Genomic DNA, 23,219 nt, shown 5'->3' with positions numbered 1-23,219 from the left:
AAAATTTAGTGCAAATCAAATGTAGAATTATAATTACATTTAAAATGTTGGATGGGGTCTGTGATAAATTATCCACTAAATGAACAGAAAACATAGATTCAGATAATTAAAGGTCTAACGAGTGACTGATTGTGTTCAGTTGTGTTTTCTACGTAAGTAAAAAAAAGTAAAAATCTCATAAAGATTCATGTTTTAAACCACACCCTTGACGAAACACATGATCTTTATTTAAGTTCTGTAATAAAGTCTCAGCTGAAGTCTCACCTGTTGTTAAAAATTAGTCACACACACACACACACACCTACACACATAAATGAAACACTTTATAACATGACTTATAAAGCATTAATAAGCAAATAGTCCCTTTATTAAGTTTCCCTATATTAACTATTAAGTGTCTTGAGGTTTAGACAAAGGGCCGGGGGGGGGGGGGGGGTCTGCTTAGTAATACATTACTAAATATTAACATTAATATTAAGCAGTTAATAATCCTTAACTAGCGTTAACGGACAGACCCTTACAGCGCACATCTGCCATCTCCATCCAGTGTTTCACTAAGATCCAGCACTGATGGTGGTAGAGTCTGACCGCTGCACAAAGCCTTCTCCAGCACATCCCAGAGGGTTAAGTTCTGGACTCTGTGTGTGAAAATGATGCCTCATGCTCCCTGAACCTCTCTTTCACTATCTGAGCCTGATGAATCCCGGCATAGTCATCTTGGAATATGTCCGTGTCATCAGGGAAGATGGAGTAACCTGGATGTTCAGGTGGTCAGCTGACCTCATTCTTGGAGCACATCCTGTAGCTGAACCTAGACCTGACCACCTGCAGCAAGCCCAGATCATGGCACTGCCCCCACAGGCTAGTACAGCAGGCACTAGGCATGATGGGTGCATCACTTCATCTGCCTCTCTTCTTACCCTGATGCACCATCACTGTTTGAACAGGACCCATCAGACCAGTGTTTAATAACGTGTTGGACAGTTCTTAACCAGTTAAGTCAACTCTGCAATTTTCTTAGATGTTTTCTCTGCTTGCCAGGAATGTGAGAAGCAACTCATTGCACCAGTCAGGGTTAAAGAACTGGTTACAGCTGAGAGATAATCACCCACGCAGTGATGATCCACCAGGAGGCTCCTGCCTGTTGACTTAGTTAAATCCAGGTGGAGATTTTCTTTGGCCAGACAGTTTATGTAAAACAAAATCTGTGGAGACGAGATGTTTAGGAGCAGTTTATAAATCGATGAACCTCCATCTGACTCTGGAATCATTATTTGCTTAAATGAATCCCTAGAAAATGACAAACTGAGTAATAAACAAGAATTAATTTAAAATCCCATCTGTGTGTGTTTAGCATTTACTCTAATCGTTCCTTGTAATCTGTGACAAAAGCTCTTCCTTCAGACTCACCCTGGACGGTGAGCGTGATTGGCGGCTCAGTCAGCGGAGGTGCCAGCATCACAGATGCAGCCTCTCCGCTAATTGCATGCAGACCCTGCGGCGCAGGTGCTCCCTCTCTCTGTGAAGTCGCTCTGGCATCAGCCGCCGCCTTCGAGTCCTCAGAGCAAATGTTTTCTCTGGAGAATGTAGCTGTAATTTAAACAGGACTGAGCAAAAACAGGAACACAAAGGATCCGTGGAAACAGAGTTGTGCTAAATATTAGTTTATTCTCGAGGCAGCAGCAGCTTTCCCGAGCGACCTTTGGATGGAGCCACAGCAGCACTTCAGCTCTCTCTTACTTAATTACAGCAGATTAGATCCACCACCCGCCTCTTCACAACATTATTCTGACAAAATAAAATGATTCGTTCTTTAAAACATCATTATTGCAGCACCTTGATTTACACCGACTGTGTTAGTGCCAGTTGCAAACCAACTATCCCTTCACCAAAATACATTAAAACAAGATGAAGAGCGAAGCCGCGGGCACTGACGGGCGTTTCAGGGCCTGAAACATTTATACAGAACAAAGAAGCAGCTCTTCACTCACTAGCCTCCAGCTCTAAGATCTTTGAAGACAGACTAGTGCACACATCTGGCTCTTGGCCACGTGCCCATGCCTGCATTTTCATCAGGAGGTCTGGGATTGGGTTCAGAGTCTGTGTGTGTGCTCGGTCTGCCGCCAGCACCGAGCCCCTGAGTCACGTTGGTGACGTCTGCCAGCCCCCGCCTCTCTGACAGCGACGTCACCACGCGTTCCAGCTTAGAGCGGATGGCCGAGTAGTGGTACTGGCGCTCTTTGGTCAGCTTGTGGAGGGTGTCCTTTAAGGTGTTGTATGGAGCCACCTGGAGGGCTAAAGACTGTCTAGATGAGAGGTCGTGGACTGGTGGAAGGTGGTTGAGATGTTGCACAAGCTGGAGATCGGTCTGGGTGTCACTCTCCATCACCGACCAGCTGGTCTGGGTCGAAGTGTCGCATGAGAGGGGCGGTGTCTCCTGGCGTCGAGTCATGCTGCCAGCCAGGATCTCCTCCTGTATATGCTTCTGCTCCGTCACACCTATGGTGGAGGAGTCCGACACCGGGCTGGCTTTATGACGATGTGGAGATGAGGGCTCAAAATCCAACATCTGGGGTTTACGACTGGGCGTGCTCGTCATACAGACTGGACCAGTGAGCGTGTCTTTAGCCACAAGAGGGGAGGAGGTAACAGAGTGCTTGACAGCAAAGTTCTCCAAAAGGCCACTGCTGCGGACGCTCAGGGGTCCGCGGGCGTTGACGGGCAGAGACTGGGCGTAGAGGATGCGAAACTCCTCGTCAAATTTCTCCGTTATCTGACCGGAGAGCTCAGTCAGGTTGCTGCTGTTCAGCTTGCCGTCAGTCCAGTTGAACCTGGAACAGGAGACCGAGCAAACGTGATGCATGACCCGGGAAGAACGGAGCATCACCTACAGCCTGGCTGCTCTTACCTGTAGGAGCCTGTGGCCACTCGGTTTCCATCGATAAGCATGAACCGCTCGTGAACTTTCCCGGTGATCCTCACCCCAGCCCTCGTGTAGTAAGTCGTGCCCGTTATGGTTCGAACTCTCATTTGCTGGAAGGATTAAAGGGATCCTTATTTTATCAGATGCTCTCTGAAGCCTGCAGACACGCCCAGCTGAACCAAACCAGCCACATACCTGAAGGTCGTCCAGGCGAACACCGACGTTTCTGCACATCTGGAGGAAAGCGGGGGCGCACGACTGGTCGAGCAGGATGTAGACGGGGACTCTGCGGAGGGAGCACGCCTCCTGAAGATCTTTAAAGACGTCCAGGTCTGTGAGGGAGTCTGTCACTATGGCGATCACCTGCAGTGGAAAATTACAGAGGTGGTATAATATAATAAAACTCCTGTTGAGCCTGCAGATGCAGCACATGATTGTTTTCATCATTATCAAACACAAGGCCTTATTCAAACACCGCCGTGAAGCTCCGTCACACACACACACAAATGTGTGTGCTGATGAGCATTCTATTGACTGTGGTCTGTTACCATGGCAACCAGCCACGATGCTCAGTCAGCAAACAGTTGACTTATACAGGAGAGAAGGTGCACCGTAGGGTTTTCCTCCTCTGGCACAAGCATTTCTGTTTCTTTGTGCACCAAGATGTTTCTCTCTTTCACACGCAGGAAAGGAATTTGACACGCTGTGCTAAAGGCTGCAAGCGGAGGATTCGACGAGGGGGTATCTTAGATTCACAGCTTCAAGCTAGCAGGATTCACACGCCACTTTGTCAGGAGCACTTCACCTTTCTTGGACAGTAACAGAGGCCAGCTGCAGACGGTGTGGGTTCACATCACTTCAGAACAACAGACCACATATATCGATTACTTTATTGTGGTTTCCCTCTGAGCTGTAAATCCAGGAGATGTGTTTAGTGAGTGGGAATGCAAATATTCATGTAGGAGAGCAAAACAGGTCCAGGCACATCTGGCATGCAGCTTCCACACCGGCCCCAGGTGCTGCTGGAGCTACAGAACGTCTTCGTGCTGGAATAATCCCTTCTCAAAAACATGTTTTAATGAAACCAGCGTGGACTACGGCACATCTATATGCAACAACTGCAGAAATGCAGACAATAAATGCTGTATGTCTGGTCATCTTTTAAACTCTCTTTTCTCTATTTCTAGTTAGTTTTCAGGTTATGTTCTGAGAGCAGTCCCAGTACCCAGCACCTGATCTGCTGGTCAGGGTTGTCTTTCACTCATCATGGAGAACCTGCTGAAGAGACATCGTGTCTACAGCAACACCAGGAAAACGCGCCTGTGTGACATCACTGCTGCACACCGCTACGCGGGGTTAGTTAGACAACAAATAACGCAGAAGTCGTAAATTTGTGGCTGTTCCTCCCGGCTCTCTACCTCTCTGGCGCTCTGAACCAGGCGTCTCGCCGCCTCCTTGCAGCTGTAAATACTCTCTCCGTAGCTGGGCTGGAAGTACGCCACGGCCCGGGTCACTCCCCGGTACGACCCCGCGGTGAAGGCGGGCCAGCCGAGCTCCAGCAGCGGCGGCTCCACGTCCGACGCTTCGGGGAAATAAGTGACCGAGGAGCAGTCCCGGGAGCTGCAGACGGACTGCTCCAGTGGCTGGTCCTCTCCGTGGAGGGAGGCGCACCGCGGGGGCACGGCGGAGCTCCGGATCCGCTGAATCTCGTCGTTGGACAAGAAGTTCGGAATCCTCTCTCTCCGGAGAAAGTCCAGAAAGTCGTCGGTACCTCCGGACAGCAGCTCCTCCAGAGCCAGTCGATGCATCTCGTTGTACACATCCTGCGGGTTCGGCCCACCGGTTCGGGTCGGTCTCGGACCCAGTCTCAGAGGTGAATCCTCCAAGCTCTGTGACAGAGCCATTACAGTGACGTCCTCAGCAGCGGCAGACAGGTAACGTCCTCACCTACAGCTCGGAAAATTTGTATTTAGCCGTTTCCTTCAGTTCCGGTCCGTCCTGTGTCGCTATTGGCTGCTGGTCGGACGTCAAACTAAATGCAGTCTCCGGAATTGTGGAGAAAAGCGGTCAATCAAGCAAATCGCTGCTCTGATTGGTTCATTTGGAGGCAAACATAGCTGACCCCGCCCCACCCCTCCGCTCTGATCCGGTTACTCTCTGACGCTTTTCCGCTCAACGGCAGAAAGCAGCGGAATCCTGCCCGTTTTCTCTGGTGCTGCATCGGTTAGTGAAACCGAGCCGGTACCACCTCATCCGGGATCATGTTCCTTCTACAGAAACACTTGTTGCCAGCTCTGCTGCGGTTCCGGAGTTTTATTTTGAAAGGCTCGGAGAGCTCAATTCGCGTATTCTGCTAATAAAATAAAACAGTAAAGGTCAGATGATCATATTATGACACAGTTTAATAAAACATGCTATTTTGGTGTTCATCTATCACTTAATCAGCATGTATAAAGAAAACAATTGCATCTACAAAAGTCCGGATTTCAGATTTGTAATTTAGCTAAACAAACAAACAAAATAACCTTGACATATAAATTTGAAATGTTTGGCAGTAGAGATTATTTAAATTTGAAAGCTAATTTATTCATGAAGAAACATCTTCACCATTTTCATGCGTATTCTAGAAAGGTGGGCTGGATAACTCGGATGAAAGAAAACTTTTTATGAATAGATGAGGCTATATTTATGGTGATCTGAGTTAAAGAGAATCAGCGTCCTCACTAATCTCTTCAATATTTTTTATTACATTGCATAGCGAATCCAGTCCAGTGAAAATAACACGAGGAGTAAAGCTGTGAACACAAAAGGCACGTACGTGTTGCTCCCGTGGACACTGCTGCGTGTGGGCCTTTTACGCATGAGCTGTAGCACATCTGGTCTCTCACTCAGGTTACTGCAAATTTATGAAAAACAAAACTATTTTTAAAACGTGACACGTTGTTCTTATAATCATAATCCCGTTCTAATTGAGATTATTTATTTCAATGGCATTTTTCTCTCGATTGGTCATGTTGCAGTCATTGTGCAGCTTGCGCGCTAGCTCCAGCGCTTTTACGCGCAGAAGGCCAACAAGGTCACGAGGCCTGCAGCCCTTAAATCTATACATTATTCATCAGTCCAGCATTGGTTTCATTTAAAACCTTCCTCGTGCTTAAACTCACATCCATAATTAGGTTACAGTAAGTGCGCAGCAGCTAGAATGCTCTACAGTAATTTCGCGTGTGCGTAAATGTCTATTTTAGGCCAATGGTTTAACACGCTTTAAACGAGCAGGTTAATATGAACAGAGAACGGTAAGGAGATGCATGTTCTGCCTCAGAAGCATCTGCTGGTGAAGGATGTGATCAGATAAGAGAGTTTTGGTGGTGGGACTCCTCAAACCTCGCCCGCGGCGCTGTTAACGCACAGCTTATTTACCAAAATGTGAGGGCTCTGCACACCCTCTTCCTCCTCCTCCTCCTCCTCCTCACACACACACATACATCCCCATCTCCTCCCCGCCCCTCTCCAAAATTTTAGATGAAAGGGCTTTTGGATTTTGGATGACGCTCTGTATCACGTGTTCATAGGAAATACACTCGCTATAATTTTTTGGAGCTCCCTCGTTGAGCGCAGCCGAGCGTAGTTGTTTTTGCCGTCTCCGTCCCGTGGAGCTGGGAGGTGGATAGCTAATGTAATGTACCTTGCCTTGGTCACTGACGGGTTCACGCCAGTTCACCCGGTTCATTTGAGGAGAGCAGCCACCCCCTTGGTTTTTTTTTTTACTCGACTCTGATCCTCTTCAGCTGAAAAGCGACGCGATCGGAGCTGATCCAGAATAATTCATTCCCAGATTTTAATGCCGGATTCCATTTCTGCTGAGCCTCCGCCGCCGCCGCTGAGGTAAGGACACATCCACTCTCCGCCACCGGAATCCGCCTCGTCTCGCCGCGCTGCCATCTCCAAACTTGTTTACTGACATTAGAAATCGCTGCTGAAGCGTTGCGTCTTCGTGTGGCGCTGCTGTGGTGGAGGCAGCCGATATCAAGTCGCCAATGTATAAAATGGCGACAGTAGGTGGAGGAGGCGGGGTGGAGGGTTTTGGGGAATATAAAGGTTATGTGGAGCTGCGAGGCGGTGCTGCCCCGGAGCCACACGGGTTAACTCGGCAGTTAGCTGGAGTTTCAGCGGCGGACCTGCGCTCCTCTCAGCGTAGATGTGGCGTATCTGCTCGTGTGTTGCACAACGCGCTGAATTTCTCCACCAGCGTTTAGTTGTGTAAGACTTTTGAACACCAACACACTTTGGTTTCCTTTCACATGTGTTCCAATTCTGCCCTTCTTCATGATCCCGTAGAGTATTTATTATTTTTATTTCCTCCTCTCTTCCTCCATGCCAGTCCTGCACTCACGCTCGTTTTTCATGACATGCAAATGATCTGCAGATATTTGATCAGTCAGGCATTGGGTTAGAAAATATGAGTTCACGTAAGTCCCATTCTGTACATAAATATTGACCCAGCTCTGAGTGCCATGTTCGGGCCAGGGACGGACCTGTGGCTTTGTGGATCACGGGTCCAGTGTCCGCAGCTCAAAAGGCAACCCCAAATTATTCAAGCAGGAGGCTAGACGAGCACAAATCACTGAGAGTCGTTTCTGGGAATCCACCTCAATGAGTTAACCCTGTTATGAGTTTTATATAAATAATGTTGGTCACAGGAGTGACCGTGCAACTCCTCCCTGCTCCTGACAAAGTATTTGGACTCCAAACGGCGGAGTGCAGTCCGCCTCCGGTGGGCATTTTCTGCACTTGGATAGTTGATTTGCAGGCGTGCGTTGCGGCCAGCAAAACAAAGGCAAACGAACTCTGGCTGTGCAGCTCCAGCAGACCCAGCCCGGCCCGTGAGTTCAGTGTGTGTGTGGAGGTTTTCACTCCAGCAGGATGCTCACACTGGGGGAATGTCAATTCCCCTTTGTGGATCCCTGGGAACGGTCTTCCATCTCCCTTCTCGGAACTGCTCTAATGAGGCCAGGCATATTGCCTTTCATCCCTCACTCCCTGCAATTAGGCACAGCTCATAGTTTTCATTATGGCCACAGCTGAGTGTTTGTGCAGACACAATGTAGAGGGCCAGGAGCGCCCACCTCCCTCCCAACAGCACGTACCTCCTATACTGTCCTGCTCTGACGTCTCACAGCCAAATCTGCTGTAGGTGCTGTGTTTCTGTGTGCCTCCCACCGCTCTAGAGGAGGGTCATATGGTCATGATTTGCAGATTTAGCCAACATGAAGCGTACAACACTCCTTGAGTTTAGATGAAAATAAAAAAAATCAACAATCTTATGCCAGCGGAATCGATTTTCAAGCTGTTTTCATACAAACACGTTTCATGGCAGCAGCGTGCATCACGACCCCCACAGAGAGGTCTCCCCAAAACACCTGAAAGGACGACATGCTACACAGGTTCACTTTTTATTTTGGGTCTTTTTTTTCCCTTTTGGTGTTGCTTTTGTCGTCGGACCAATGCGGCATCGAAGCCCAGCTCGCTCAAAAGCCCCACTAAACCAGCATGTTTGCTCAGTTTCAACCAAAAGAACCGCCCGTTCACTGAAAAAAGCCTTAGGCTGGTGGGGGGAGCCCCTGCCTCCTTTCTCTGTCCCATACAAGAAAGGTTTGGTCAGCAGGAGCTGGCATTTGCCAGGCTTTAGTAGCTTCAAGAGGCTGTGATGTCAGCCATTTTGAGGTGGACAATGCGCCGTATGCCGCCATCTTTCTTCCTTTTACATGTTAGAATTTTAGATGAATGCCTTTAGCCTTGACTCGAGACGGGAATGACTTATTCTCCTAAGTGATGCAAATGGAGGTGTGAGTCTGAGGCGCTCTGTATGCTCCGTGGTTTATTTATCTGCAGACTGGAGGATCAGGTGAACGATGCAAGATGTCACCAGTGAGCACTCACGCTAGCACAAAAACAGGGCCGCCCAACAAAGGTGCTCAGAGTCAGGCGGCGTGCAGCAGGTACCGCCTCAGCCTCCTGCCTCCAGGCCTCGGCTCTGATCTGACAAGACGGTCTCTCGCTCGCTCACACACACACACACACACACACACGCACACGCACACACACACACACACACGCACACACACACACACACACACACACACAGGTCAGCAGTGAGGTTTCTCTCATCAGGACCTGTCACACAAAGCAGCAGCTATCGCTACAATAAGGGTGTGTGTGTGTGAGTGTGTGTGTGTGTGTTTGGGGGGGGGTCTTCAACACCTGACCCATAGTTCCTTAAAGACGTTTGGACCTCCAGTAGACTTTTAAGTTCGTCCCACACCAGATATTATCCATGGAATTCAGCGTGTGTGCTTTGAGATTTGATGGGTGTGAGCAGGCGGCTCTGCTCTGTAAGGGTGTGTGTGTGTGTGTGTGTGTGTGTGTGTTGGTGTGTGTTGGCGTGTGTTTGTGGCATGGTGGGCAAAGGAAAGAGTGGGGTTGCTATGGCGATGTTAACACATTAGTGGCACCACCAACCAGTCTCCCAGTAGATGAGGGTGCAGTTATGGAGGTAAGGGGGAGTGTGTGTGTGTGTGTGTGTGTGGGGGGGGGGGGGGGGGGGGGACAGGCTGGCTGACAACACCTGCGTCTCAGACACCAAACACAAACACACCCATGTAAAGGTAACAATGAGCGCCCACAGTGAGGAGGTAGACTGTGGATGTCTTCAGCTGGACGCACATGTTAGCGCCGTGCTAATGACCCCGGTGACTCCCAGTTGTTTTTCAACACACGTAACCTCGGAGCGCCACGCTCATTCATGCTGGCAGACGCACTCCGAGGAACCACCAGGCTGAAACCTGTCCGTCCAATCTGATGGACACGGAAGACACCCAAACACTCAAGGGACAGAACAATCCCAGTTCAACAGTCATCCGTCTCAAACCTCCCAGCGCTGGATCACGTTTCTTTTATAAACGAGGCCCCATTGTTCCCAGTCTGCACCACAGTCATGTTTCTGTCTCTGGCTCATGTTTGGGCGTCCAGCTGATCCACTCACATGACGTTAATCTGTCTAATGGACATTTGGCAGAGATGCTCTTGCTAAACAGATTTTTTTGATCATACAAACGTATCTGTCAGGACACACACACACACACACACACACACACACACACACACACACACACACACACATTTCGCTTTTCTGTTTTTGTTTTTCTAAGCAGACTCAAGACAGCCACAGATCACTGTCAGAGCAAATTACACACAAAACAAACGTTGTCATAAGTGAGAGGATTGCTGCCTTTGTTCCCCCCCCCCCCCCCCCCCCCCCCGCTTCCTTTGCGCCTGTCACACAGAGGCTCTCCTTGCCAGTTCTGAGGGAAAGATTTCTCAGAGCGGTGCAGGTGCTAAGTGCTGCGGAGGTGAGGCGGGAGATGTGTGCCTACGCGGTGTCAGCGGGGAGGAATATTGAAACGGCTCAGCCTGTCATCATCATCAGTCATCCTCTCACTTCACTCCCAAACGGATGAGTTTGGTCTTCCTTTGTCCTTCCCTCTCCTCTGAGCCTTCCCATCCCCATTCATGTGACAGGCAGCACAACAAAAACACCGGTCTGTGTTTGCTGATGTCAGCGGTAGGTGACCCGACTGTCTGAATCCGTGGACTGTTTTGAATAAAATTTTAATGTCTAGCAGGCTTGCCTCTCCGTTCCGCTGGTGGCAGCCTGCTGAAGACTGGGCATGATTTTTCTTTGTAATATTGTAATTTCTGCAGAAGTTTATGAAGGGAGGAGTGAGAATACATGCTGGGTTCTTTCAGTCGAACAGCAACAACACACTCAAGTATAGAAAACACAACCCCCTCCCAGTGAGATGTAAATGTAACGTTTGAACTGAGTGTAAAAGCACAAGAAGAGCGGGGGGGTGGGGGTTACTGTAAATCTGAAAGCTACTATTTAATCAGGCGGAACGTATAAACCCCATCAGAATTTAAACCTAGCTTAATCCCATTTGTCTTGAAACGCTTGTTTTGGGAAAGTTGAATTGTTCCACCACGGTTTTAGGGTGCTGAACAAGGCCTGTGTGCTGGCTGCGAGCGTGGGTGTTCCCGGGGGCTCGTCCGACAGCCCTGCCACTTCTCCCTCTCTCCCGAGGCTGCGTGGCTCCTCTGGTCTGCTGAGATGAAAAGAGACCCCCCCCCCCCCCCCCTCCCGTGCCACGGAGCCGGTGCCAGAGCGAGGACATAGGACACACCAGGGATAGCCGCCGTCTACCTTCCTGCTGAAACACAAGGCCGGGCCTTTCAGAGCCATCCATTCACAGGCTGTCCTGTCTGGGATCCCTCGTCTTGCGTCTGATCGCACGCCTCAGCCGCCAGATAGAGCGGCCCGTTCTTTTGATAGGTGACCTGATTCTTTATGTAACCCTGCTCAGCTTATGGGCTGGTTGGTGATTTTTATTCATGTGGGAATTAGGAGTGTTTTTTATTTGGGGGGGGGGTCTATACAAGGCCAGTCTCCACACAAACCGCCACCTTCCCACTGTGAGCTCACAACCACAATCACCTAGTATTAACTCTAAGGCACCCATAAAGACACATCAGCCATAGGGTCATGTACAACAAACTTATAGCACTGTTTTACACATAAGCTCTCTCTCTCTGTGTGTGTGTGTGTGTGTGTGTGTGTGTGTGTGTGTGTGTGTGTGTGTGTGTGTATGTGTGTGTGTGCCCTATAGACGGTTAAACTCTTGCATGAAGACGGTGTTTGTATGTGTTCTAATAAGGAATGAAGGGATTCATGTAATCATTTATTTTGTAGATTAACTTAGACAAACTGGTTATTGTTCAAAGATGTGTGAATATTCCCATTTAGATCCACCCAGTAAAATCTGTTTGTTTTTGGACTGTGTGTTAGTCAGAGCCAATCCTGATGATGTTATAGCAGCGCTCTCCGACTGTAACAGAAATGCTTGAGATGAGCGGGAAAGCCGACTTCTACATCCCTCTCTCAATGGAACAAACTCAGTGACTCCCGTGTCCTCAGCAGGGGTTAATCGAGTGTGCCGTCAGAGAATATCATGACCTCTCTGGCGGCACACATACAGCACATGCTGGCAGCGGGATGCAGTGAACCGGGATTACTGCATAAGATGCTGCTGACCTAGTTTAGTTTTTTTCTTTTGTTTCATTTGTTTTGTTTGTTTGGTCAGAAACAGAATCCATCAGTAGGTATTTAAAAAATGTAGCTGGGAGGCCGTCTCACCACGTCAGGGATCTGGCTGGCAGTGCCACAGCTTTAGTTTGGAACAGGTTCAACTTTTATTTAACACGAGCCAGCCTGGGTGAACGTGCACGTGGACGAAGGAAACGAAGGTCTGATAGAGAGCTTCTCAGCGTGCAGAATAATGTGGAATGGAAAGAAACTGCTGAAGGTATGTTGAAGGATTTTCTTTGTAACCAGTAAGCTCCAGAACAGCTGAGGAATGCTGAAATGTCAACTCACATCAAATGCCAATGTGCCCGGAAAACCTCACCAGGGAGGCGTCCAGGAGGCATCCTGACCAGATGCCCGAGCCACCTTAACTGGCTCCTCGATGTGGAGGAGCAGCGGGTCTACTCTGTGCCCCTTCCGAATGACCGAGCTTCTCACCCTATCTCTAAGGGAGAGCCCAGCCACTCTTCAGAGAAAACTCATTTCGGCCGCTTGTATCCGTGATCTCGTTCTTTCGGTCACTACCCAAAGCTCATGACCATAGGTGAGGGTAGGAACGTAGATCGACCGGTAAATCGAGAGCTTCGCCTTCTGACTCAGCTCTCTCTTCACCACGACAGACCGGTACAACGCCCGCATCACTGCAGATGCAGCACCAATCCGCCTATCGATCTCACGCTCCAGTTTTACCTCACTCGTGAACAAGACCCGAGATACTTAAACTCCTCCACTTGGGGCAGGACCTCATCCCTGACCCGGAGAAGGCATTCTACTCTTTTCCAAATCAAGACCATGGTCTCACATTTAGAGGAGCTGATTCTCATCAAAGCTGCTTCACACTCAGCTGCGAACCGCTCCAGTGAAAGCTGAAGATCATGTTCTGATGAAGCCAACAGGACCACATCATCTGCAAAAAGCAGAGACCTGATCCTCAGGCCACCAAAACGGATGCCCTCCACACCTTGGCTGCACCTAGAAATTCTGTCCATAAAGGTTATGAACAGAATCGGTGACAAAGGACAGCCTTGGCGGAGTCCAACTCTCACTGGGAACGAGTCCGACTTACTGCCGGCAATGCAGACCAAGCTCTGACACCGGTCATACAGGGACCTAACAGACCGTATCAGAGGGCCTGGTACCCCATACTCCCGGAGTACCCCCACAGGGCCCCCCGAGGGACGCGGTCAAACGCCTGCTCCAAATCCACAAAACACGTGTAGACTGGTTGGGTAAATTCCCACGCACCCTCCAGGATCCCCCTAAGGTCATAGAGCTGGTCTAGTGTTCCACGGCCAGGATTAAAACCTTATCGCTCCTCCTGAATCTGAGGTTCAACAATCCAACATATCCTCCTCTCCAGAACCCCTGAATAGACTTTACCAGGAAGGCTCAGGAGTGTGATCCCCCTATAGTTGGAACACACCCTGCGGTTCCCCTTTTTAAATAAGGGGACCACCACCCCGGTCTGCCAGTCCAGTGGGACTGCCCCCGATGTCCACGCGATATTGCAGAGCCGCGTCAGCCAACACTGCCCCACAACATCCAGAGCCTTAAGGAACTCCGGGCGGATCTCATCCACCCCTGGAGCCTTGCCACAGAGGAGCTTTTTAACCACCTCAGTGATCTCAGCACCAGAGATTTGAGAGTCCAACCCAAAGTCCCCAGACTCTGCTTCCTCACTGGAAGACGTGTTGGTGAGATTGTGGAGGTCTTCGAAGTATTCTGCCCACCAATCCACAACGTCCTGAGTAGAGGTCAGCAGCACACCGTCCCCACTATAGATAGTGTTGGTAGCGCACTGCTTGCCCCCCTGAGGCGCTGGATGGTGGCCCAGAGTCTCCTTGAAACCGTATGGAAGTCTTGCTCCATGGTCTCACCGAACTCCTCCCATGCCCGGGTTTTTGCCTTGGCCAGGGAGAGGGAGAGTTTTTGTTTTCTTTCCCAGGAAAATAAGCTTTCAGGGCAAAGCCTGGGTGATGTGGATAGATGATGATGGGATGAGACTAGTTTTCAGCAGCATGTTACACATCAGTGCATCTCCAGACTCGGAAATGAGGATGAGAGGGGTACGGAAGCTGTGTGAGAGTGCAAGTGTGTGTCACAAGTTCAAGCAGAGGGCACGGCTTCACCGTGCTGCCATAGATTTCAGATTTTCCCTCCATTTTTATTTTCATAATTTTGCATTTAGCAGGTTTTTAAAATTGGATGCTGATTTTAGTTTATCCAACAGAAGAAGGAAGAGGCTTGTTTTATGTAAGCGAGGAGTAAAAAAAAAGAAGCATAACTATGAAGAATCGATGTCTATTCTTAGGATTAGAGGGATGTAGCTAGAAGACTTTAATGATTATTTTGTCAAAACATGTGCGTGCGCATGCACACACACACACACACACACACATACACCTAGTTTTTATCTTGGCACTGTGCTATGTCAGTAGGGTACATTGTAAACACGTGGCTTCTATCCAAGCGTGATCACTGTTATTTAACCTTTCTCTGCACGTACAACAGTAACCCAAACAGGAAGTCCTCAATTCATAGGATCAGCTTTTCTGTCACAAACTCACAAATTAATATGATTTTAAAAATCACCGTCATAAACTCAGAGAACTTTTATTTGGCAGACATAAACCCGCGTGCATATTTAGCATTTTTGCGGTTGCTGAAACTGTGTGACAGAGTAGGGAAGGTTAGATACGTTTGGCACCATCAGACAGTAGGAGTGCATCACACTCGATAGGTGTGAAGTCTTTAAAAAAAACTTATTTGCATGCTGACATTAACCTTTTCCTGAGGTTATGAGCTGGTTTGAAGTCCAACAATACAAACAAATAGAATATGGAATGTTTTACAGAAAAATAATTCACTCAAATCATTTAGAGGTCACGTGTTTCTGTAAACTAAAAGGGCCGATGTTTACCGACCGCAGGAGGGGTTTCGAATTTCCTGTATTTTGATTTTATAAAATGTCACATTTAAACAGAAGCCTGTGGATTTAAGTAGCAGGGTGGAGCCAGCATTCGTGACCCCAACGATTACTGGGTAATGCAAGACTAATGAGCCATCAAGACTCATCAAATATTCGGGAACACTTTACGATTAGGGTCCCTGTATTAACATTACTTAGTGCATTACTAAGCAGCAATAAGCAAAGGATCCCTTTAATAATTTTACAGATATTGTTACCTATTAAGTACCCTTAAGGTGAAAACAAGGGGCTGGGGGGGGGGGGGGTCTGCTTTGTAATGCATTACTTAATATTAACATTAATATTAAGCAGTTATTAATACTTTAATAGTATATTAATGCATATTATCTACTAAGCAGAGGTGTGGACTCGAATCACATGACTTGGAATCAAGTCAGACTCGAGTCATTATTTTAATGACTTCTGACTTGAACTGATAAAATCTACAAAGATTTACGACTTGACTCGGACTTGAGATGACTTGATGATGACTTGAGAATGTTTGATATTTTAGCACAAAAGTGGCACGACATGGACAAAAATCATAAATCATTCTTGGTTCTGGGTTTGATTTACTGCTCTTCAGTTACTGTTCTTCCGGCTCTTGGAGAGTACAGATGCTTTTTCCTCCTCTCCCTCCTTATCCCAAGGCTCTTTGTCCTGTCTTGTGCACGGCGCATTCTGCATTTTTTCTGGAAACTGGAAATTATTAAAATGGATCTGGTCAGTTGGTCACTCAAGGCGATTGACAACATTTTTTCAGCGATGAGAACGGGAGAAGGGGCTCCCGGATGCCCCTCTGGGACAGAGCCATTATGGACTCCTGGAAACAGTGGAACCTGATCTGCCTCTCTCAACTGTCTGTAGAGGATTCTGAAGATGTTTGGATATTCGTGGTTTTGGTGTCGGGATTCCTGCTGTTTGGCCTGAGCGGTTACCTGGCTTACCGAAAAATTAATGAGCTTTCGAGGAATATTGGCTCAGGGATGGAATGCATCGCGCTGTGAACGCACAAACTCATATAATTGTTGAGATGAGTCGAAAGCTTGGAACTTTGGCTGAGATTCAGGCTCTGACACAGAAGGTGGATTCCATCAAGGAGCGAGTTGACGGATCAGCACGGATTGGGATTGATTAATTACGCCATTATTGGATCTAGAGGGGCTGAAGACCAACAGAACTCTAAGGCAGAGAGGAAATTATCTGTCTGTCCCCAAAACACTCCTCATCTGAATCTGGTGCCCTTGGAGCCTGTGAGGCTGAAGTGATAACTCCCCCCTCAGAAGAAATGTGGAATGTTGCCGTCGCTATGGTAACTCTGTCTCCCTATCCCAGCCTGGGCGGGACTGTGACCGGTGACGGCCGTGGAACCATATCCAGGAGTCAATGTGCCCTCTAACCCATCATCTCCCTCCCCTGTCCAAACGGAGGTGATGAGCGCTGCCCCATGCGGCTGCACGCACCGAAGTGAGGAGAGTCCCAACCCTACCTTCCCACCTAGTGGACACTTATGTTGTGTAATGTCTGAAGTCTGTGTGCATTTCTGTCTGAGGTGGGTTTTTTTTTTGCTGCCTTGTCTATGGAGAGTAACTCTGAAGTGCCTTTTTTTCCCCTCCCACTGACTCTATCCTCATATAAACCCTCTTGATCTATTAAGGTAGCGCGACTCAGGTTGCGAATGACCACAGTCACCAATTCTTGTCATGTATATATGCATGTATGTCGGATCTCAGAATTGTGTGTACTGAAACTAATTTCCCTCTGGGATTAATAAAGTATTATTGAGTTTGAAATACAGCAGCACTTTGTTTATAATCAGTTTCACTTTCTGCTGTTTGAGCAAATAAATGAAGCTTTAAGAAGCTTTTATTCTGGAATTTATTTATTGTCAGAGTCATTAAATTGAAGTTGAACAGATGACTTGATTATGACTTGAAAATTTAAAGTTAAGGACTTGGACGTGACTTGGACATCCACATCATTAACTTTGGACTTGACTGGAAAGACTTGTGACTTACTTGTGACTTGCAAAGCAGTGACTTGGTCACACCTCTGCTACTAAGTAACATTAGTAAGGGGACCCTTATTGTAAAATGTTAACAAAGACCCTCGTAGGACACCAGTTTTTAAATATTTGAAACAGCTAAGACTAGTTGGCAGTAATTTGACAAGCTGATTAGATTTTTGTAGATCTTCTGAAGCCTCCCACCCAGTGTTTTGTGTGGTCTTGACCCCATCCTTGGAAACCAGCGCTGTAGAACTCAGTGACAGGCTGATAAAAGAACTTTCCCCTATTTAAATTCTTGTCGAGTAAATATCTTAGCATTTACCAGGTCTGCTTTTGCTAATTGAATGAAATGAAATTCCCGAACTGTGGTTCCAATCTAAAAAGGGAAAATGTCTGGAGAGCAAAATTCTCAGAACTTCCCTTACTGCAGTCATTAAATATGACCTTCATTTTTGATTAAATACAAAGTTCTTACTTTTCTTTTGATGCTTTAACTGCGATTTCTGTTACAAAGCTCATTGTGATATTTCATGTTGCTTTTAATTAGAAAATGCACAATTCAAATCTGCTTTACTTTCTCACCTAATGTTCATGTTGAATGATTACTAGATCTTTTCTTTTCATGATTTACTCCTTTTGCTGTCTTGATAACCGACTAACCGATATATAAATATGCTAAAAGACTATTCTTTCCTCTGTTTGGTTTTCCTATCTTTCAGGTTCCCGGATAGCTATTAAACGTGTGTATGTGACCGTCGTCCAGAGGTGGCAGAAGGCATGAAGCATCACTGTGACGTTCTAGGGGCTTGTCCATGACACTAGACTCCACTCAACCTTCTCCACTATTCACCTGCCCTCTGTTCTCATCACGCCAGACAACCAGTCACTCACTGTCCTCTTCACGCAAAGCTGCAATATGGCCAGCAAGAGGAAATCCACTGTGCCCTGCATGATACCATCCAAATCCAAACATGTGCGCGAGGAAATTATACTGGGCTCACTACCAGAACTCCTACCAACAATCCCAGAAGATGACATACTCAGCATCTCTGGAGAGGAGTCTGGCCATTTCTCTAACATCTCCTCCAAATCTGAAAGTGAAACGCAGAAAGGCGGTACATATAGCTGCGTCTCTTGCCAGTTTGAGTCCAGAGATCTCAATTATTTTTTAGATCACATGCACAACTGCCACTTGGACTTCAGGGCCCAGCCCATCTTCTACTGCCTGAACTGTGGGGTGTCAGTTGTCCGCTTTGAGGCTCTTGCACTGCACAATGCCAATGCTCACCCTAAGATAATGGAGGGCTTGGTGACTGCCTCCCTAAGTGTCAACAAGAGAGATGGAGTAACTACAGTGGAGCAAAGCCTCTTCACCAACAGTGGAGAAGAATACAGAGAATCTGGGATCTCGCTTACCAAAACACCAATAGCCAAGATGATGAAAGCCAAAGGGGAGCACAAAAAGATTGTGGTTTCTCACACTGTGGAGCTACGGAAAATAGACACTGGAAAGGACGTAGACCCCAGCATGCTGACTAATGTGCCTGAACTCCAAAATGGGGCCCTCAGTTCCTCTGGTGCCCCAGCTATGCCGAGGACCACTGTCACCCATGTGATTGCAACGACAGTGTCCAACCAAGTCTTTCACCAGCAGACTCCCACCCTTTACTCTCCCCTCTCTTGTGACTCAAATAAAGATTTTCCAAAGGTAATGATCCCTCTCAGCAGCATCCCTACCTATGATGCCACCATGGACACCAGCAGTTTTCTCAAGACATCCTTTGGCAAATTCCCCTACCCGACCAAAGCCGAGCTCTGCTACTTAACTGTGGTTTCAGAGTTCCCCGAAGAGCAAATCAAACTATGGTTTACTGCCCAAAGGCTAAAGCAGGGCATTAGTTGGTCTCCTGAAGAGATCGAAGAGGCCAGAAGAAAGATGTTTAACACTGTTTTCCAAGGAGGTGCACCCCAGAGGCAGCCTGTGACACCAAGGCAGGTTAATCACATTGTAACCCACCACACTGTTACTGCCCATCCAGGTACTAAAGGACCAAATCTTCAAATGGCCAAAGTTCCATTTGGCAGTACTAAAACCAGGCCTGTTGGAGTCATAGCCAGTCCAGCCAGCATAATGACCAAGCCCCAGGTCACAAGGGTCTCATATCCTTCTCCAATTGCCCCCCCAAAGTTTCCTACAGTTGTCCAAACAATACAGGACCCAACCAAAAGTACTGAACCTACTGTGGAGCCAGACAAAAGTATTGGTTTAGATGTGGCAGGGAGCAGCAGATGTGCCAGCAGCAGCAGCAGTAGTAATGATGTTGAGAACAGGAAACTGGTGAACAACAGCAGCAGCCCAACCAACAACATCAAAACCGTTGGCACCTGCTCTGCCAGCATTAGCAATAATGGGGAGCACTGTGCTGCTGACACTAACGGCAAACCAAATAACAATTTACCAATTGGATCAGAGGTTTCAAATGGCACCATGAGTCAAGTGGCCATCGACAACACCAGCAAATCCAACGCCCCCTGTAACAATCACAACAGCAGTGTCATTGGTGCACCACAGTTGGCCCAAGCCGAAAAACCCGACAACGAAAACAACAACAACTACATTCACAATACCGACAACAGTATTAGCAGCGAATACCCCAGTTCAACTTGTAACGACAGCGTCTCAAACCAAAACAATGCTAGCAAATCCCCAAACAAAACCACCAGCACCACTGTTATTGCAAAAAGTAATTCAGCCATTTTAGATGTAGATAAAGACTTTCCTATGAAAGGCATGCCAATCCTACAGCAACTCATTAAGGAGGATGATCCTACTGTTGGAGACAGAGGAGGTTCAAAGGTCAGGGTTGACCCAATTAAGATCAACATTAAGAGGCTGAAGATGAATGAACCAAAAGGTTCATCTGAGGCTGCACATCAAGAACCCAAGTGTGAGATTGAAGTATCTGCCTGTCATTCATCTTTTTCCCCACCCTGGGGTAACAAGACCCCACAGCAGCTGCAAATTCTCCGCCAGGCATTCTCCAGCACCCGCTGGCCTAGCAGCTTGCAGTACGAGGAGTTAAGCATCCAGACAGGCCTTCCTAAGTCAGAGGTGGTGCGCTGGTTTAGCGACAGCCGCTACAGCCACAAGAATGGGCAGCTGAAATGGCTGGAGACCTATCAGCAGCCACCCATGGAGTGTGAAGAGGTGAGGGGCCACAGGGACTCGAAAGCACAATCATCAAAGGACAATGGTGGTCTGGTGGCCAAGAAGACATTAGCTGAGCATAAGATGAACAAGCACCTTGAAGGAGAAGCAGGGCTGAACTCATCAAAGAGGGTTGTGTGGCAGGATTCATACACCCCGCTGTTGGCTCTGACGAGGTCAGAGGGGGTCGATGAGCTTGACAGAGCTCAGGAGTTAGAGCGGGACCCCTGGTCAAAGAGAGGAGAGGACAACCAACAGCCAATGGCAAGTCAGTCACTCATCGAACAACCAACCGACGTCAATCAGGCCAGGTACTTCAGTCATTTACAGTTTACTAAAGTTAGAGGCGCTTTTCATTTACAGTGCCTGGTGATATTTACAAGCTAAGTGCCGTTTATCAGTCAAGAAATGAAAAATGATGTAAGCAGGGGAGTGATAAAAGCGTGACAGCTTGTGGTTTTGTAGTGGCTGACGCGTGTTTTACAGTCAAAAGAAAACAGGAGAAGTGTGTACAGGTACTCCTGAGGAGCTTATTCAGGCAATCAAAGCCTGTGTGTAAAAAGCTATTTTTAGACAAGGAGTTTGGGCTCTGAATTATAGATAAGAGTGCACATGCTAATATATGTGAATAAATCATGGCAATCATTCTTGGTTGGGTGGATTTCTCACAGGCAGTTTAACACTAAAACAGGCATGTTCTGTGCAACAGTCCAAGAACCTTCCAACTGCACTCTGACATGCTGGGCATGACGTGGGCTTTGTCTGTTTAGGGATCGCCTGAGGATGGAGCTGCTGGAGGTGTGATGATCCCGAGAAGCAGGCCGATGGACGACTGGTTCTGGTCATCATCGTTGGAGAAAACAAACAACATGTGTTCATAATGACAGCAGATGTGATTGTAGCTGGACCGTTGGACTCTGACTGAAACTGTGAATACCCCCACCCCCTCCTCTTTTTCCTTCTCTTCTTCCATCACTTCCTGCCGTCGTCAAAAGAAAACTTCTCACCTTCGAATCCTGTGATGTTTAAGCCTTTTATGCTTCTTTGTGGTTGTGTGGGGAGGGTGCACAATGAGGTCAGAACGAGGGATCAAAGAAAAGAAAGACGCACACTGACTGGAAAACTGACTTGAATGAGAGAAGATGGGTTGGGATATGGCCATGAGAAATCGTTTCTGGGCCACTGGGAGAAATATATATATATAAATAAATATATATATATGACTGAAACTGCACTATAAAAGATGGTTTGTACTGACTGGACAAACTAATGATGTGTCATGGAAATGTTATTGTTGGCTTTGTGGTATTTTTTACCTTTTTAGTAACCAGTACTTCAGCACTGCCTTGAATTTTACTTTTTCCGTTATTTGGATTTTCAATTCTACGTACTCTTCTATAGTCACTGTAAGTCCAGATGCAATCAGACATGTCTGATTTAGATCTGTAATAATGTTGGTGATCACTTTGCAGTTCAGCTACACGCAAGAGACTATACACAATGCACTAATGAAGACAGCAATGCTTAAAAGAAAAGAATCACTCTGCTTCACTGTAAACGTATCGACAGCTTGGTCAGGATCAATGCACTACACTGCCCTGCAAACTGAACAGAGAGAAGCCTGTCACGCTACCGTTGCCTTACTCAGCTGTCTGTGTTTATATGACCCGTCTGTCCATCACCTCGCTTTCAAGCTACTGTGCTGTTCCAAAATAAAGAAAAATAATGAAACTAAAACATGCCAGTGCATTGATAGTCACTGTTGGTCTATATCTGTGAAAATAATGAAAAAATATCTCGTGCTGCTTTATGTACACTTGGAGATGTTCAACTTTAAGCTGTAATTGTATCAAAAATCTTTACTGGCAAAAGGTTCAAAACTAAAGTACCAATTTGATCCCTAGACACTGGCAGAGGGAGAGATCGTGCTAGCTAGAGAGCCAAATGTGGGGGTCTTTGCTCTCCTCTGATTTTATTGTTTATATAGAAACATCCAGTCACTACATGAATTTTACTAAAACTGCATCTTTGTCAAGCAGCTACTAGCTCAGAACGGTGCTATACCATCCAAAGTGAAATTGGAGGTCGTCTCCTACCAGCAGTGTATGCACTTGTGTCGAATGTTACAAACTTATTTTGGTTTGAGCTCAATAAAATCTTGACTTATGGTGTTAATGATCACTTCAAACTTTTATGAAACCGTCTTTGATCATAAAGCACTGTTGTATCATCCTTTCTACACTTCTGAGTCTTTACAGAATAAATTGAATACTCACCAAGCAGCAAGGTTTTGTTTGTTCAGTTTGCACCACTTTGTCCCGAGGACATGCTGCAAGGAAACACGCACATGGAGCCACCTGCTGGTGAGCAGCGGTCATTACATCTGACTACATGGAGGTGTTGCAACAGTATGGCAACAATCTGATCTTGCATGGAAAGCGTCAACTAGGGATGAGCGAGTACACCACTATCTGTATCTTTTTTTTAAACAATCTTTATTGACACATTTGCAGCAGACAAGACATAACACATTGACAAAACAACATCGATGTACAGGGTGTGATACATTGACAGAGAAGAAGGAGAAAAAAATGTTAATAAAAATAAACAAATAATTATACACAAATAAAATAAAAGTCCACTAATACATTACCTTGTAATATGGGGCATAATAGAATTCATCAAGTTGCATATTTTCACAGCTTTCTTGTTTTTACTAACAATTACGTACAGTCATAAAAAAAATTAGATCAATATAAAATAAAGTTACATTTGGTATAGCCTGTAGAAATCTGACTTTATGAATGTGAAATTTACCCAACAGACACAGCAATTTTATTACATCGTTAACTTCCTTGTTACATTTAACGTTTAAGAATAAGACCATACTTTAATTAAAAGTAATCAATATTT

At 46.8% G+C, this 23,219-nt stretch overlaps 2 protein-coding genes across 2 annotated transcripts; one reads left to right on the top strand and one right to left on the bottom strand.

The window, feature by feature from the left end:
- Positions 1-1,847: 1,847 nt before the first annotated feature.
- On the bottom strand, positions 1,848-5,030 carry fam83d (family with sequence similarity 83 member D). Its single transcript, XM_015960020.3, has 4 exons — positions 4,342-5,030; positions 3,119-3,286; positions 2,909-3,033; positions 1,848-2,831 (listed from the first exon to the last, which is right to left on the bottom strand). Exons 1-4 carry the CDS (start codon positions 4,825-4,827, stop codon positions 2,024-2,026), a joined length of 1,587 nt encoding a protein of 528 aa, XP_015815506.3. The 5' UTR covers positions 4,828-5,030; the 3' UTR covers positions 1,848-2,023.
- Positions 5,031-6,652: 1,622 nt separating this feature from the next.
- Positions 6,653-21,328, top strand: zhx3a (zinc fingers and homeoboxes 3a). Its single transcript, XM_015960019.3, has 3 exons — positions 6,653-6,808; positions 17,818-20,617; positions 21,077-21,328. The coding sequence occupies exons 2-3, from the start codon at positions 18,015-18,017 to the stop codon at positions 21,108-21,110; spliced, it is 2,637 nt and encodes an 878-aa protein (XP_015815505.1). The 5' UTR covers positions 6,653-6,808; positions 17,818-18,014; the 3' UTR covers positions 21,111-21,328.
- The last annotated feature ends 1,891 nt before the right edge of the window (positions 21,329-23,219 follow it).

This window comes from Nothobranchius furzeri, chromosome 3 (assembly GCF_043380555.1).
Source record: "Nothobranchius furzeri strain GRZ-AD chromosome 3, NfurGRZ-RIMD1, whole genome shotgun sequence".
NCBI classification, from domain to species: Eukaryota; Metazoa; Chordata; class Actinopteri; order Cyprinodontiformes; family Nothobranchiidae; genus Nothobranchius; species Nothobranchius furzeri.
The sequence above is the reverse complement of the archived record's forward strand: the minus strand, read 5'-3'. Positions and strand labels throughout refer to the sequence as shown.